The sequence below is a fragment of the Canis lupus genome, chromosome 21 (assembly GCF_048164855.1).
Source record: "Canis lupus baileyi chromosome 21, mCanLup2.hap1, whole genome shotgun sequence".
Classification (NCBI taxonomy): Eukaryota; Metazoa; Chordata; class Mammalia; order Carnivora; family Canidae; genus Canis; species Canis lupus.
This window is the reverse complement of record NC_132858.1, coordinates 17,660,129-17,677,503: the sequence shown is the minus strand read 5'-3', so window position 1 is coordinate 17,677,503 and position 17,375 is coordinate 17,660,129. Positions and strand designations below refer to the sequence as shown.

General features: G+C 51.9%; 1 protein-coding gene across 2 annotated transcripts; it reads left to right on the top strand.

Annotated features, from left to right (window-relative positions):
• The first annotated feature begins 1,038 nt into the window (after positions 1-1,038).
• On the top strand, positions 1,039-15,999 carry UBE2L6 (ubiquitin conjugating enzyme E2 L6). Of its 2 annotated transcripts, XM_072790857.1 has the most exons (4): positions 1,039-1,149; positions 5,873-5,968; positions 13,225-13,411; positions 15,288-15,999. In XM_072790857.1, the coding sequence occupies exons 1-4, from the start codon at positions 1,123-1,125 to the stop codon at positions 15,437-15,439; spliced, it is 462 nt and encodes a 153-aa protein (XP_072646958.1). In that variant the 5' UTR covers positions 1,039-1,122; the 3' UTR covers positions 15,440-15,999. The 2 variants fall into 2 exon arrangements, with proteins under 2 accessions (XP_072646958.1, XP_072646959.1); XM_072790858.1 differs by lacking the exon at positions 5,873-5,968 and having other exon boundaries at positions 1,050-1,149.
• The last annotated feature ends 1,376 nt before the right edge of the window (positions 16,000-17,375 follow it).

The following is a 17,375-nucleotide window of genomic DNA, read 5'->3' as shown; positions in this document are numbered from 1 at the left end:
ACTTCAATGCTCAGAGGTGGGATGCATTTGCAGAATGATTAATGCTATTTAGTTCAATTCAGTAAATTTACCGAGCATCTTCTGTATGCTAGAAACGAATAGGAACCTGTCCCAAAGGTGAGGGAACAAAGGCCTTTGAGCCCACGTCTGATCCTTGTTAAGTATTGGCTACTGAGGCCAAGCAGTGTCTTTCAGGAACATCCTGAGGGGAAAATGAGGGCCTCTTGAAGAGAGACTCCCCAAGTCCATCATGGGGCTCCCCCAACCGTTTCCCACGTAGGTTCTCAGAGTGGCCCTCCCTAAGCCTTAAATCCAGCAGGGACCGAACGAACTGCGGCCGGGGACCCCAGAGCGGGAGGAACGGGTCCCCCGGCGCCCCCTTGCGGTGCTCTGCACCCAGGCCGCGCCCGGGAAGAAGCGCCCCGAGGGCACGGCTCGGCGTCCACGCCGCCTCCCACCCATCTCGAGTCCTGACGCCGCGCCCGGGCGAGGGAGCCGCTGGTCCCGGGGCCCCGGGAACGCGCTCCTGCCGCTCAGGGCGGGGTCTGACGGCGGGGTCTGACGGCGGGGGCCGGGGCGGGGGCCGGGGCCGACCTGCAGCGGGGCGGCGCTGGCACCGCGCGCAGCCTGTGCTGACTCACGGAGAGGGTCCTGCGGGCGGCGCCAGGCGGCCGTGGGGATGCGGGGTCGCGGGAGCCGGAGCCGCAGCTAGAACCCGGATGGGCGGACCGGCGCCGCGCCCCACGGTGCTCTCCGCCCAGTGCACGGCGCCCCCCAGCGGGCGCGGGGGGCTCGGCAAGCAACGCCACGCGCGCGGGTCCTCGGATCCAGCCCCCGCGCGGGACCGCGGGGACGGGAGTCTTCGGCGCGGCGGGGGCGGGGCGCGGCGGGTGGGCAGGGCGCGGCGGGGGAGCGGGGCGGGCTAGAGCGCAGCGGGTGGGCGGGGCGCGGCGAGGGGGCGGGCCAGAGCGCGGCGAGGGGGCGGGGCGCAGCGGGGAGGGGGCGGGCTAGAGCGCAGTGAGTGGGCGGGGCGCAGAGAGTGGGCGGGGCGCGGGGGGCGGGCCAGAGCGCAGTCCGGCGGGAAGCGGGGGAAGCCGCGGAAGCCGGGACGCTGGGTCCGAGATGACCGCCAGCAAACGGGTGGCGAAGGTAACGGCGGTCGGACGGCCCCTCCCTCGGCTCCCTGCCCCCTGCATCCCGCCCCGGCTCTCCGAGCGCCGTCATTTGTCGCCGTCGCCGCCGCCGCGTGGGAGGAGCGGGCTCCCGGAGGGGCGGGAGCGGGACCGGGGGGAGCGAGGGCGGGCGGGGGGCGGGGGCGCGGGTCGAGCGGGGCTGCCGCTGCGGTCCTGGGCTGTGCTGGGAATGGGGCTGCGCCGGCTCCCGTGGAGCCGAAACTGGTTTCGGTTTCGTTTCTTCTGCCAGAAACTTGGCCTGGCGATGGCCCGCGTCCCCCGGGGGTGCTGGAAAGGTTCCGAGAGCCGGGCGCGCCGCTGGGGTGAGGGGGTGGTTAGGCGCAGAGATAACGGGGAGAAGACCTTTGCCTTGGAGTAGCTCATGCCCCGGCCGGAGATGAGGCACCTACGTTTCTAGAGTCCGGGGAAGTACGGGGTGTTGAGTAGGGGTCAGGCACAAAGTCCCCTGGGTATTCAACGGAGGAAACGCTGCCAAGGCGGAGCTGGAAGGCGTCCTGGAGGAGGTGGCGCGCGCTCGTCCTTCTACAGATGTCGTCGGAAGCCTGTCATGTGCTGGCTCCTGTGCTAGGAACTCGGGAGGCAGAGATGAGCAAAAATCTTGCCCCTCCCTCCTTGAGCTTTCTTTCCAATCAGGGACACAGTTTGCAGATTGACTTATTTTTGAGAGAGAGAGAGAATCCCAAGCAGACTCTATGCCGAGGACAGAGCCTGAGCTGGGGCTGGGGCTGGATCCCACGACCCTGAGATCAGGACCCCAGCAAGCTGAAATCAGAGAGTCCATGCTTGGGGCTCCTCCGTGGCTCAGTGGTTGAGCGTCGTCTGCCTTTGGCTCAGGTCGTGATCCCAGGGTCCTGGGATGAGTTCTGCATCGTGCTCCCGGCAGGGAGCCTGCTTCTCCCTTTGCTTCTGTCTCTCTGTCTCATGAATACATAAATAAAATCCTTAAAGAAAAAGTCCATCTTTAACTGACTGAGCCACCCAGGGGCCCCTCCAGTCAGGAACACTATTTAAAGTGAGGTCTGGGAGGATGGGAAGCGGGCAAACTTAAGGGTGGGAAAGCCCAGGGTGTTTGAAGGACTGGGGTGTAGCCTGCATGTGGGCAGAGGTGGGGAAGCAGGAGCAGTCGTGGTGAGGTGGGTCTGACATGCCCTAGACTTTGTCTTGGAAGTGCCCCTCCAGTGTGTAGGGTGGGGGCAGGTTTAAGGGGGGTGAAGAGGACTGCCGGCTCCTCTGGACCTTTGAGAAATAGAAGGTCTCAGATTGGGGCCTAGAGCTGGCCAAGCCCAGAAGAGCTGAAATCTGGAGGTTAGCAACAAAAGGACGCGGAAGGTCTTTCTAGTCAAGTGGGAAAGGGCTGGGAGCCAGTATTTGCCACACTGACATGACTAAGTGCCAGGCTATTTACATTAGTTCGTGAAGTTCCCACAACAACTTTGTGTGAGATAAATTTTTACAAATGAGGAAGTTGAGGCTCAAAGAGAATAACTCGGTTGTCCAGGGTCACCCAGGAGGGAGTGATAGGGCTGGACGTGGAGCCCAGGTAGGTGGCTCTCAACCTGCAGGCTCTTCCAATGGCTTCTTTACTTTCATTTTCTGTTCCTCGGAGTCAGGTGGTTTCCTAACCGGCCTCAGGAAAAAACGGGGCGTCTTAGCTTGAGTTTCACTATCCTCAGGCTTGCAGCATCTTTGGCAGAACTCTTCTACAACCGAAAGGTCCAAGTGATCCCCGTTATAGTAAAGTCAGGAAGATGTCCATTCCAGAGCTTCTCTGTTTGGCTTAGGGCTTCGTTCCTTTTTTTCTTTTTTTTAAACTATGTCTGTGAGGTGATGGCCCTCACTTTTTTTTCCTTTAGATTTTATTTGTTTATTCATGAGAGACACAGAGAAAGAAGCAGGAGACACAGGCAGAGGGAGAAGCAGGCTCCCTGTGGGAAGCGCCATGCAGGACTCGATCCCAGGACTCCGGGATCACGACCTGAGCCAAATGCAGACGACGCTCAACCACTGAGCCACCCAGGTGTCCCTAGGGCTTCCTTCTTGCCAGAGGGTCATAGATGTTACTGGAGCTAGGATTCATGGTAGCAGGTGCTTCTACTTGGGGAGTAAAATATAATTGAGGGGTCATAGACTCTGGGTACAAGGCACAAGAAGCAGTTTGTTGGTATGAACAGAGACGGAGTATGGGCTGAGACACAGGCGATGAGGCCAGGGTTGCGTTTAGATGTTGGGGGTGCAGAGAAAGTTCACGTGGTCCACAGCCTGAAGAGCCCCTCCCAAGCTGTGGACTAAGTTTGAGATTTCTGTCTTCCTTTTGTTTGTACCACCATTTCTCAGCCTTGTCACTATTGACATTTGGGGCTGGGTAACCCCTTGTATGATGTCTGTCAGCATCCCTGGCCTCTACTCACTAGATGCTGGTGGCACTTTCCTGCAACAACCCAAAGTGGCTGTAGGCATTGCCCAGTGTCCGCTGGAGGGGTGGGGTCAAATTGGCACCAGTTTGAAAACCAATGGTTTGGGACCCCTGGGTGGCTTAGTGGTTGAGTGTCTACCTTTGGCTTCAGGTCGTGAGCCCAGGATCCCAGGATTGAGCCCTGTATCCAACTCCCCACAGGGAACCTGTTTCTCCCTCTGCCTGTGTCTCTGCTTTTCTCTTTGTGTCTCTCATGAATAAATAAATGAATAAAATCTTTAAAAGAAAAGAAAACTGATGGTTTATAATAACCATTTGGTGTTCCAGAGGAATATGACATGTCCTTGGATGTCTTTTTGTTATTCTTGTTGTTTTGCTTTCTAAAAAAAAGGTCTGTTGTCCTACAGGATGGACCCCAAAAAGGGAGCAGGGTTCTTTGGTCAGATTTTTTAAAAAGATTTTATTTATTTATGCGTGAGAGACACAGAGAGAAAGAGAGAAAGACAGAGACACAGGCAGAGGGTGAAGCAGACTCCATGCAGGGAGCCTGACATGGGATTCGATCCCGGGTCTCCAGGATCACGCCCTGGGCTGAAGGCAGGCGCCAAACCGCTGAGCCACCCAGGCTGTCCTTTGGTCAGATATGTTTGAGAAGAACTGCGTGCTGTGGGCTCACATCTTGGAGATTCACGATGCACAATAGCATATTAAAGGTTCTGGGAAGTCCTGCAGTAAAGAAATCTGTTTAGCTTTGTGTTTTCCAATGTACTTGACCATAGAACCCTTTTCCATCCATAACTCTTAAGCATGGGGCACACCATACACATTTGCTCTCACTGGGCCCTCTGCCTTGGTGCCTGTCCCCTTCTCTGCATGGCGGACTCCTGTGTACTCTGCGTGGCCTGGCTCAGTGGCACCGTATGCAAAACCTTCCTGCTCCCCTGTCCTGTCCTTCCCTATTGTGTGTGCACACACGTTCCTCACACAGTCACATTCATGTTTCTGCCAGTACCACAGGGAAGTTTCTGAGAGTGGGGCCCTTCCCACTCCAGTGTCAGTAGAGGATGCCCTGTAACGGGCTGGAGGGCGAATCCAGTGATATGCAGGCGCCTGGGCCACATCCTGGGGTGGCGTGGCTGGGGCAGGGGTGTGAGTCACTCCTTGTTCCCTTGTTTCTCTGTTTGGAGTGTAGAGTTATCCTGAGCTACAGTCAGCCTGAACCATCTCCCTTGCCTGGCCCTGGTCTGGAGGAGTTTGTCATGAGCACATAAGGGCCTGTTGTCATGCTGGACACACAGTGGATGCCTTGGGAAGAAGGGAGGGAGGGAGAAAATGAGGACCTTGTGTCTCTCCAGGGAGAGAGCGAGAGGACAGAGGTGTCATATGTAGTATCTTGGTTTTAGGAGGAAAGGCTCCAGATAGAGTTTATTTCCGAGTGGTCATAATGTCTGGAAACAAGGATCATGCATCCCCCCCTCCACTTAGTACCTAAAGAGATTGGTGAGGCTTAAGGCAGATAAGTTACTTAAAACACTCAGCACTGTGCTCGACACATTCTTTTTTTTAAGATTTTATTTATTCATAAGAGACACACACACAGAGAGACAGAGGCAGAGACACAGGCAGAGGGAGAAGCAGGCTCCACAGGGAGCCTGACATGGGACTCGATCTCTGGACTCTGGGATCATATCCTGGGCCGAATGCAGGCATCAAACCCCTGAGCCACCCAGGCGTCCCATAAAATCTTTTTTTAAAAAAAATATTTATTTATTCTTTGAGTGAGACAGCATGTATAAGCAGAGGAGGGGCAGAGGGAGAGATGCAGACTCTCCGCTGAGAAGGGAGCTGGATGTGTGGCTCAGCCCCAGGGCCCTGAGATCATGACCTGAGCTGAAATCAATAGTCAGACACTTGGGCAGCCCAGATGGCTCAGCGGTTTAGCGCCGCCTTTGGTCCAGGGCCTGGGATTGAGTCCCACCCTGCATGGAGCCTGCTTCTCCCTCTGCCTGTGTCTCTGCCTCCCTCTCTCTTTGTGTCTCTCATGAATAAATAAATAAAATCTTAAAAAAAAAAAGTGTCAGACACTGAGCCACCCTGGAGCCCCCGAGCCTGGCACATTCTAGGTGCTCAGTAAGGACTCTTTGCCAGCTCCTGTCCCAGAGGGTGTCCTTTGGGACTTGGGACAGCTTGCTGCTGGGACAGGCAGGCAGATGGGGGGCTGAAGTAGGGGAGGCTAACCCTCTGCCCACTGCTGTGACCCCTGCAGGAGCTGGAGAGTCTTCAGGCAAAGCTTCCCCCCTACCTACGGGACCTGTTCAGTGATGATGCGGACGTCCTGGTGTGGCATGTGCTCCTCCTGCCCGTGAGTGTTCCTGGGGGCCATGGCTTTTGTTTGGGATAACAGGCCAAGGACATAGGGAGGCTTAGGACTACTTCAGACTTTACCCTGCCTAGAATCCTTTTCTTGCCCGGAGACCAATCATGGGCAGAGGTCTCTGGGTTGCTTGTTTCTGAGGTCGAAGCAGGCTGATGAAGAGGCTGAAAGACTTCTGGATTTAGTAGGAGACTCTTTCCTCAAACCAGTAGTCACCAAGCCCGCCACACAAGTGTCAGCAAACAAATGACATCGAAAGAAGGAAACAGATCCCTTGGATCTTTGTCAAGGGATAGGGATAAACTTCCTGTTTTTCACAGTTGGCGGAATTTGACCTCTCAAACCTACAATGTATTTTGCTTTCTTTTAATGATCATATTTCAGACAACTTTTTTTTTTTTTTTTAATTCCAGTGTAGTTTGCATACAGCGATATGTTAGTTTCAGGTTTGCAATGTAGGGATTGGACAACTACTGTTAGGTGTGACTACGTAGGTAACTCTTCTCTGATTTTGATTTTTCTCCATTTATGAGATCTCTCTCAATAAAATCTCCCCTGAAAACCATATTCTAGAGGACCTGTCTGACTGCCAAGATTTCTATTTTATCATTAATAGATGGACAGTGTTTTCTACGGGACAGTCATCTACACACCTTTAGTTTTGTGAACATAAAAATTAAAACAGTGAACATTTTTGGTAGCTCTTTGGAATATAAAGAGAACAATTCACTGGATTATTTATTTAGGACTTCTTACTTCTTACTTCTTTAGGATTTGGACAACGCAGTGTCCTGATTTAGGCCATCTTCTCTTTAACTGATCTGTAGTCTTGAAAAGGGGAGAAAGGCTGGAGTCGGGGCCACATATGGACGTCTGTTGTGTCCTGTGGGCTGCTAGGTTCAAGCAACCCATTTACCTGGCTTGGAGTAAGAACACCTGCTCTGGACCTCAGGTGCCAGAGGATGAAGGTGCCAGAAGGTGCTCCAGGGACGGATTAGATCCCAGGGAAGCTAGCTCTGAGGTGGATGAGTCAAAGTTGGGGAGCAGGTCAGAAGGAAGAAGGTGGATGACAGGGATACTCGGGGAAGGTCCCATTGCAGTGGATACTGTGAAATCAGAAGGCCCTATTGTTTGGCAAGACAAAGTGGTTGGTTTTCTGGTCTGAGCACAATTCCAGTATGTGGAGGGCATGCCCTGCCTCACCAGCAAGCAGTTCTCAGGACACCAGCTGGTGTCTTCCTCTTTAACTCCCTTCTGACACTATCTCCCTGGAGATAGCGTCAGATCACACAGATTACGGCCCAGTCCCACGAGACTGTCCCCTCTGCACACACTCTCCAAACTCCTCTCAGATATCAGTTGCAAGTCCAGCTGCTTCTGACCGAATGGTTATAAATCAGAGATTCCCATGACCCCTTCCTCAGGTTCAGTTAATCTGCTGGGGTGGTGCACAGAATGCAGAGACATTTTCCTTTTACTAGATGAGCGTATTTTCTGAAAGGGTATAATACAGAACAGCCAGATGGAAGAGATGCACAGGGCCAGGCATGGGGGAGGGCACGGGGCTTCCACACCCTCCCCAAGTGCACCACTCTGCCCAAACCTTCACCTGTTCACCAGCCCAGAAGCTCCCTGAAACCTGTCTTTTTTGGGTTTTTGTGGAGGCTTCATTCCATAAGCATGAATGATGAAGTCATTGGTCATTGGCCATTGGCGATTGAACTGTAGTCCTTCTCCCCTCCAACCGTCCAACCCTGTGGTTGGCTCCCCAGCTCCAGCCCCATCCTTAGGTGCTTCCAAAAACTATCTCATTAACATAACATTTGGGTCACTCTCAACACTTGGGAAATTCTAAGGGTTTTGAGAGCTGGGAGCCGGGGAGCTATGGACAAACCTGAGAAATATGTCTGAATGACCAAATATATATTTCTTTTTCTTTTCTTTTTAAAAGATTTTATTTATTTATTCATGAGAGACATACAGAGAGAGGCAGAGACACAGGCAGAGGGAGAAGCAGGACTCTACCCAGGACCCCGGGATCACAACCCAAGCCAAAGGCAGGCGCTCAACCACTGAGCCACCCAGGTGCCCCTCAAATATATATTTCTTATAAATCACAGTAGCACAGTAGGTGTGCTCCCAGAAACTAGCCAGAGACCTTCCATCCATGCAGAGGTCCTGAACAAGCATATTGGTTGGGAAGATTGATGCAGAACAGCCAGCTAAGGGGGCCCCCAAGTGTCTGGTGAAGCCATAAAGGAGGCGTGGTTGGGAGGCAGGGGAAAGAGAATCCAGAAAGGTCTGTGGGGCAAGCAGACAGATGGCCCTTCAAAACCTCCATCTCAGTATATACGCTTACCAAGGTGGCCCCCCTTGTTACTTCATATCAGGGAGGCTGACGGTGGGACGAGCCTTGGGAGCTCCTGGTAAGAGTTCCCATTCACTGAGAGCCCCTGTGGCCTGAGCACTGTTTCCAGGATACTGCCTGAGCAGTCATCCTGCAGTCCTCTCAACCACCCCACCAGGAAGCCTGGCATCTTTTACAGAGATGAGAGGGAATGGAAGCCGAGGGGGCTGAGTGGTTCGTCACACAGAAGGTGGCACAGGGTAAGGTGGCAGGGCTCTGGGGATAGCCACACACTTTCTCTAAACCCAAAACTTAGAAGGAAATCAGACTTTCTCAGCCGACCCCAAGGTACGGTGTGAAGCCATCGGGTGGTCCAACTTCTTCATGTCACGGATGGGAAACTGATTCCCTGAGGAGCTCCCAGCCACACCGCAGGCCCGAGGCAGAGCTGGGGCAGCTCCTGGGGCCGCTGCTCCAGGGCTCCGCTCTCCTTCCCCATTAGGGCCCTGGAAGCTGGCATGCACCCCTGCAGGCAGGACACACCGGTGTTCTCCATCCTGTCCTGAGGCTTCACCCTTGGCCCTGTCTCTACCTCACAGGCCAGGGCTTTTTTTTTCTTTTTCCTTTTTTTTATTTTTTAATGATTTTATTTTATTTATTTGACAGAGAGAGAGCACCTGCACCAAGCAGCAGGAGCAGCAGGGACAGAGGGAGAAGCAAACTCTTCACTGGGAAGCCTGATACAGGGCTCATCCCAGGACCCCCGATCATGACCTGAGCCAAGGCAGACGCGTAACCAGCTGAGCGCCACCCCCCACACCATCCCCAGCACCTGCCAGGGCTCTTCTTATCAAGAATAGAAATGCTGAGGGGATCCCTGGGTGGCTCAGTGGTCTAGTGCCTGCCTTTGGCCCAGGGCGTGATCCTGGAGTCCCAGATTCGAGTCCACGTCGGGCTCCCTGCATGGAGCCTGCTTCTCCCTCTGCCTGTGTCTCTGCCTCTCTCTCTCTCTTGTCTATCATGAATAAACAAATAAAATATTAAAAAAAACAAAGAATAGAAATGCTGAGACATTCTCCTCATCAGCCCTTAGGCCATCCCTTCTTCTATCTCAGACCCTCCCAGGACCACGATGGCTCCCGTTTTGCCCTCTGCTAAATGAAGAGGAGCTCTTTTAAAACCTTGACCCTGGGTTTAGATCTGTAGGTCATTCTGGCTGTCTTTGTCTTGTCTTCTCAGTAGAAGTTTCTGAAAGGAGCTGGAGCTTTGGAACCAGCAGGGAGCCCCTGTGCCCTTGTGCTGGGGTCACCTGAGTCCTCAGGCTGCTCACTTCTGGGAGCGTAGACTAGTGCTTATGTGTGGGGATGTAGGGACGACCGTGCTAGTTTCCTGGCCAGCGCACCACTGTGGCCCTGGCAAGCTACAGTGAACTTGAGTTTCCTCATCATAATATAAATGCTAGTAGCGGTGAGTTTTCATAATACTTCCTGTATTGGGACACCTGGGTGGCTCAGCAGTTGAGTGTCTGCCTTTGGCTCCAGGCATGATCCTGGGGTCCCAGGATCGAGTCCCACATCGGACCCCCTGCATGGAGCCTGCCTCTCCCTCTGCCTGTGTCTCTGCCTCTCTCTCTCTCATAAATAAATGAATAAATAAAATCTTAAAAAAAAATACTTCCTGTATTCTCCAAAGGTAGTGCTTCCCATGTGAAGGCCCTGTTCTAAGGCCTTAACATAAATGAACTCATTTACTACTCACATAAGCTCTGTGAAGAAGCCTATTATTATTCTCATATAGAAGCACAGAGAGGTTAAGTTACTTGCATAAGATCACACAGCAAGGGGATAGCAGAGCCAAGATTCATCCTGAGGCAGAGTGGCTCCAAAGGCCATGTAATCCCTACCTTCCGCTGCGTGGACTAATGTGTGTCAAGCCCTTCACATAAGGTGGCACAGAGTAGATGCTCGGGAGAGCTTTTAGGTTGTTCAGAGTCTGGAGGGTCTGGCTCCTGGCAACCCCAAACCCCCAGTCACTCCAGCCCCTGATTTCTTTCTTTAAGAATTTTTTTTTTTTAAATTCTGGTAAAAGTACACGATAACACGATTTGCCATTCTAAGCCTTTTTTTCTTTTTAAAGATTTTATCCATTTGAGAGGGCGGAGGGGAGCAGTGGGGCAAGGGAGATGGACAAGCTGACTCCATGCAGAATGCAGGGCCCAACTCAAGGCTCGATCCCAGGTCCCCCATCTCATGACCTGAGCTGAAACCAAGAGTCAGATGCTTAACTGCCTCACCGACCAAGCCACCCCGGCGCCCCCCATTCTAACCCTCATGTTTATAGTCAGCGGCACTCAGTATGTTCCCATTGTTGTGCGACTATCCCCATGGTCCACCTCCAGAACACTTTCATCTTTCCCTTCTGGAACTCTGTACCCATGAAACACTGACTCCCCATTCCTGCTCCCCACCCCACTCAGCACCTGTCAACTCATTTTCTATTTTATGGCTGTGAATCTGACTCCTAGGTACCTCCCCCGAGTGGAGTCCTATAGTATTTGCTCTCTTTTTTTCTACCTTATTTCACTTAGCATAACGTTTTCAGAGTTCATCCACATTGTGGCACTTTACCATTCTTCTTTTTTTTTTTTTTTTAAGGTTTTTAAAATTATTTATTTATTTATTCATGAGAGACACAGAAAGAGAGAGGCAGAGACACAGACTGAGAGAGAAGCAGGCTCCTGCAGGGAGCCTGATATGGGACTCGATCCCAGAACTCTGGGGTCACACCCTAAGCCAAAGGCAGACACTCAACCACTGAGCCACCCAGGCGTCCCTTACCATTCTTTCTTAAGGGTGAGCAGCATCCTATCGTACATATAGGCCACGCTTTGTTTACCCACTCATTCATTGAGGGGCATTTCAGTTCTTTCAACTTTTTGCCCCTGTGAATCATGCTGCTGTGAGCACAGGTGTACAAGTATCTATTGGAGTCGCTGCTTTCGGTTCCTTTGGGTATGTACTTGGAGCTGAAACTGCTGGATCTTATGCTAATTCTATATTTTTTTTTCAAGATTTTATTTATTCATGAGAGACACACACAGAGAGAGAGAGAGAGAGAGAGGCAGAGACACAGGCAGAGGGAGAAGCAGGCTCCATGCAGGGAGCCCGACGTGGGATTCCATCCCGGGTCTCCAGGATCACGCGCTGGGCTGAAGGCAGTGCTAAATCGCTGAGCCACCCACGGATCCCCCTAATTCTATGTTTTGATTTTTAAGGAACTGCCATGTGGTTTTGCACAGCAGCTGCACCATTTTACATCCCCGAGCCCCTGACATCTTAGCATTTCATTTTCTCCATGTCCTCTCACCACTAATAATGATGTTCTCCATCACTTGCTCACTGTGCCCACAGAGAAGATATCTGTCCTTCCTCCTCCCCTAATTCTCAGATGACCGTTGGTGACAACATGCAAAGACCTTGAAGGTATTATGTGAAGTGAAATAAGTCAAGCAGAGAAAGACATGCCATGTGGTCTCTTATATGTGGAATCTAAAGAAACAAAACCCAAAAAACTGAACTGACAGAAAAGGAGATCAGGTTCTGGTGTTTATCGGAGGCAGAGGGGGGTATATGGAGGGAAGTGGTAAAAAGGTATAGACTTCAGGGTCTCAGTCAGGGAAGCATCTGACTCTTGCTCTCAGCTCAAGTCTTGATCTCAGGGTTCTAAGTTCAAGCCCCATGTTGGGATCCACACAGGATATGGAACCTACTTAAAATGTTTTTCAAAAATAAAATGTGTAGGGGTGCCTGGGTGGGTCAGTTAATTAAGTGTCTGCCTTCAGCTTGGCTCATGATCCCGGGGTCCTAGGATCAAGCCCCACATCGGGCTCCCTGTTCTGGGGGGGAGCTGGCTTCTCTCCCTCTGCCTGCCACTCCCCCTGTGTGTGCTCTCTCCAATAAACAAAAATCAAATTTTTTTTTTTTTTAAAAAAAGGTGCAGGGATCCCTGGGTGGCGCAGCGGTTTGGCGCCTGCCTTTGGCCCAGGGCGCGATCCTGGAGACCCGGGATCAAATCCCACATCGGGCTCCCAGTGCATGGAGCCTGCTTCTCCCTCTGCCTGAGTCTCTGCCTCTCTCTCTCTCTCTCTCTGTGACTATCATAAATAAATAAAAAAATAAAAAAAATAAAAATAAAAAAAAAATAAAAAAAAAGGTGCAGACTTCCATTTATAAGATAGGTAAGTGCTGAGGACACACAGCATGGGGACAGTAGCTGACACTGCTGTGTGGCACACAGGAAAGTAAGACAGTAAATCCTAAGAGTTTTAATCACCAGGAGAAACTTTTACCTTTTTTCTTTTTCTTCTTATTGTATCTCTATGAGAAGATGGATATTAGCTAAGCCCATCGTGCTCATTTCACTGTGTATGTAAATCAAACCTTTGCACTATACACCTAAAATTTATGCGGTGATATCTGTCAATTATTTTTCAGTAGAACTGGAAAAAAGTTCATTATTGGGGAAAAGAAAAAAAAGGAGGTGGTTCTTAGAGCTCATCTAGTCAAACTTGACCCAATTTTCGAATGAGGAAACAGACTCAGAGGTGGGGGTGGCTGGCCTGCAGTCAGTTGCCCAGCAAGAACCAGGGTCCGATTTTTGTAACTCCCAGGCCAGTGTTGTTTTGTGACTCGACTCTTCCACGAATCTGTGGCTCAGTCATCAAGTGCGTGCAGGTGCCATCTGTATCCATTCATGGTCCTACCTGGGGGTATAGCAGAGGATGCTGGGAACCCAGGGTAGGGTGGGGAGGAGGGGAGCCAGACCAAGGCCCTAGGAGGAAAACCATCTTTCTGGAGGAGACATGTCTTAAAACAGAGCTTAACCTTCTGTTGCACAGGAGAAACCACCCTATAACCTCAAGGCCTTCCACCTGCGCATCAGCTTCCCCGAGGACTACCCGTTCAAGCCCCCCACGGTGACCTTCACCACCAGGATCTACCACCCCAACGTGGGCCATGACGGAGACGTTTGCCTGCCCATCATCAGCAAGGAGAACTGGAATCCTCACACCAAGGCCTGCCAAGGTGGGACTGGGTCTCCCCTAACAGGATGGACTGATCCTGGATTCAGGGTTATGGGACTGGTTTTGAGGCAGGAAAGCCCAAAGAAGGGGAAATAAAGATTGCAGGTCTCAGCCTGTCTTTGGGCAGAAGGGATGCATCCTGAGATCCTGGGCTGGCTGGCCTGGTGCTGCCTCTGCTCGTCTACCTGGGCAGGTGTAACAGAGCAGCATGGTTAGGGGTCATGGGAGAGAGAAGCCGTAGGCTCTAGGGGGAAGCACTCTGGAGCTCTGTCTGCGGACCTTGGTGAGGTCTGCTCCTCCCCAGGCTTGGTGCCATAATGACAGTCGAGGGGATTGGCCCAATGATGGCAGTACACGTCGATTAAGCCCTTGGAGGACCATGCTGGGAGCTTCGCACGCTGGCTTTGCCCAAATCCCCAGCAGCCCCATGTGCGGTGTCCCTGTCGCCCCGTTGTTTAACTAGGTGAGGACCCTGGGGCATGTGACAGGTCAAGCGCTCGCCCGCTGTTATACAGCTGGCAAGTGGCCGAGCTGGGCTTCAAAGCCAGGCTTGGCTGACTCTAGGACAGCGCTCCCCAGGAAGACGTTCTGTAGAGAAAGAAATGTTCCATAGCCGCACAGTGCGGTTCCCCAGTCAGTAGCCACGTGTGGCTCTTGAGCACCTGACATGTGGCTAATGTGACTGAGGAACTGAGTTCCTAATTGCAGTTAATTTTAATTCGTTTCAAGTTATGTATCTGCACATGGCTAGTGGCTACCATAGTGGACAGTGTGTTTCTAGACTCCATGAGTGTGATCTGTGTGCAGAGTCTGTCTTGCTTCTGGACCAGCTCAGTTCTTCTTTTTTAAAATTAATTAATTAATTAATTAATTAATTAATTTTTAAAGATTCTATTTATTTATTCATGAGAGACACAGAGAGAGAGAGAGAGAGAGGCAGAGACAGGCAGAGAGAGAAGCAGGCTCCATGCAGGGAACGCGATGTGGGATTTGATCCCAGGACTCTAGGATCACACCCTGGGCCGAAGGCAGGCGCTTAACCACTGAGCCACCCAGGCGTCCCTCATTTTTTTTTTTAAGAGACAGATAAAGAGAGAGCGTGCACGCTTGAGTGGGGGTGCAACTGAGGGGATGGGAGAGGGAGAGAAACTCAAGCAGACTCCCCACTATGCAAGGAGCCTGATGCTGGGCTTGATCTCATGCCCCTGAGATCAGGACCTGAGCTGAAATCAAGAGTCAAATGCTTAACTGAGCCACCCAGGCTCCACGACCAGCTCAGAATTCTTAGCCTTAGGAACAAGGATCCCTGGGGGGAAAAGGGGAGGGGAGATGTGTCCAGGGGGACTGTAGAGCGCTCTTTGCTTAGAACCCCATGTTTGTGTATGTTCGCATGTGCACATGCCTCAAGTGATGGGCCACTCCCTTCACCAGGTTCCCAGAGGAAAGATTGGGAGGCCCTGGGCAGTCGTGGTTTCCAGTCTTTAGAATCAGAACCCTTTTTCCCAAATAAAAGTTGATTTATTTAGAATCCTATCAAACAGAAAAACAGAGTGGTTCTTGTTGAAAAGGGGGTGAGACTCAGAAACCCCATTTATCTCATCAACCCCCATGATGGGAAGCTTCTCTGAAGCCACAGAACGTGGTTTGAAAGCACTGGTGCAGCCGGTCAGGGCTCTGGGCCCCATCAGTGAGGAATGAGGGCCATTTGACTTGGTCATAGAGTTATCATGGTCATTCCATCCAAGGAGATGGAACCTCCTTGGGAGTCCTCCACAGAGTGAGTATGGGATGCCGGGGGACCTAGGGGTGGGCTGCCATCGCCTCCTTCCCAGGGTCTTTCTCTCATCCTAATGTCCTGATCTGGCCTCTCTCCCCAGTCTTGGAGGCTCTCAGCGTGCTGGTGAATAGACCAGACCTGGGGCAGCCAGTTCGGGTGGAGCTCGCCGACCTGCTGACGCGGGACCCAGAGCTGTTCAACAGAAAGGCCCAAGAGTTCACCCTCCAGTATGGAGTGGACCGGCCCTCCTAACTGGTTCTGACCCCTCTCTGTTGCTGGGTCCTCTGTGTGATGGACGACATGTTTGACAGACTGGGTGCTAGAGCCCCTCTCGTTTGTTTCATGTTTTCCTTCATGGGTTGTTAATCATTAGTCTGTGTGTGTGTGTGGTGTGTGGTCCCATTCCCAGGTTCACCTGGCCACAGGTGAGCCTTTCCTGCTCTCTTTTTTTACCCCAGAGCCAGAGGAGTTCACGTTTGTGCAGTGACAGGCCAGCTCTCCAGCACTCTGTGGCCTGAAAATCTGGTCTCACTAATTGCTCTGTCTTACAGACACAGGTCACCTTTGGGCCAGGTGGCAGGAAACAAGCCCAGAAGGCAACTAGAATCTCCATGGGGCCCTGGCATCCCAGGGGGCAGAGGGGACATGGGGAGTGTGCATGGGAGAAGGATTTGTCTTTACAGTTGAGCAATTTGTTGAGTGATTGAAGTCAGACCGCTAATAGGTGTACTGTATGTTTAGATTTCAGTATTAAATGTTTCCTTTTCTACTGATAAATCACAAAATAAAGAATCTCGATCCTGGAAATCTGACTACATGGTTCTGTTTTTTTTGTTTTTGTTTTTAAGATTTATTTACTTATTTGAGAGAGAAAGCATGAGTAGGGAGAGAGGCAGAGGGAGAGGGAGAGCATCTCAAGCAGACCCCCTGATTAGCGCAGAGCCCGAGGCGGGGCTGGATCTCACGACCCTGAGATCATGACCTGAGCCAAAACCAAGCTTTGGATGCTCAACCAGTTGAGCCACCCAGGCGCTCCTGATAACGTGGTTTTAAACTTTTTTTTTCTTTTTCTAAAGACTATTTATTTGAGAGAGAGAGAGAGCACATGTGGGCAGGGGGCTGGGCAGAGAGAGAGGGAGACTCTCAAACAGACTCCAGGCCGTATGTGGAGTCTGAGGCGGGGCTCATTCCCACGACCCCGAGATCATTGTGAGCTGAAACCAAGAGTCGGATGCTTAACCGGCTGAGCCACCCAGACGCTCCCGACTACATGGCTTTGAGACCACTTGCAATCCCATTCGGTTGCCAGTTCCTAGGGGCTAGCCTTCACGCTGGGAGGAATGTCCCCTTCCATCCAGTCTGGAGAGACCACAGGAACCATCTGCTGTCCACTCATCAAAGTCGAGGATGAATTTGGAGCCTGGCTGAGTGTTTGTTGAGAGGACGGAGTGGTCTCCTCAGGAGAAAGTGAGGCTGAGGGTTAGCTCCCATCTACTAAAAAGTGTGACCCCGTTGGCTCGCTGGGCTTTGAGCCTTGTGTAACCCCAAATACCATGGGGAAGGCTGGCCACGAGGGACTAGGCTGGTAACACGTCCACAGGGGTAGCGCCCCCGTTTTGCTGATGAGACTACTGAGGCACAGGGTGCTTCCGTGGAAGCCCAGGTCTGCTCTGCCAGTCAGGGCAGGGCCCACACCTCTTGCCACAGTACCGAGCTGGCTGGTTTTTGTTTCTGTGTTTTTCATGAGCTGTTCTTACCAGCCCATGAGCTCCAAATGGCTGGCAGAGGGAGACAGGACTATTAGCAGGAAATTATAAGCAGCTCAAGGCTTCATCTCTAATGAACAGTGGAAAAGCAAAAACAAGCTAGAACTTCAGCCCTCACTGGAGGGACTAACAACCTGAAGGAGGGACTTTCCGCGGGCGGTGGTGCTAAGCCGCTGGAGGCCGCTGCTTGCAAGAGACAGAATGTGGGGTGAGGGATTCACCCTAGGCCCTGCTAACCTAGTTTGAGATTTCTAGAGAATCTTCTATTCTAGCACCTGCCCTGGATTTTCTAATCTGAGAGAAGTGTGGAAAGGGAAGAGAACTGGGAAAAGCGCCACCAAAGGCTTGAAATGTACAAATGCATTGACTTTTGGCCTCACCTATGGAATACTTCAGTGACAGGCACCAGAAAAGGCCGGACA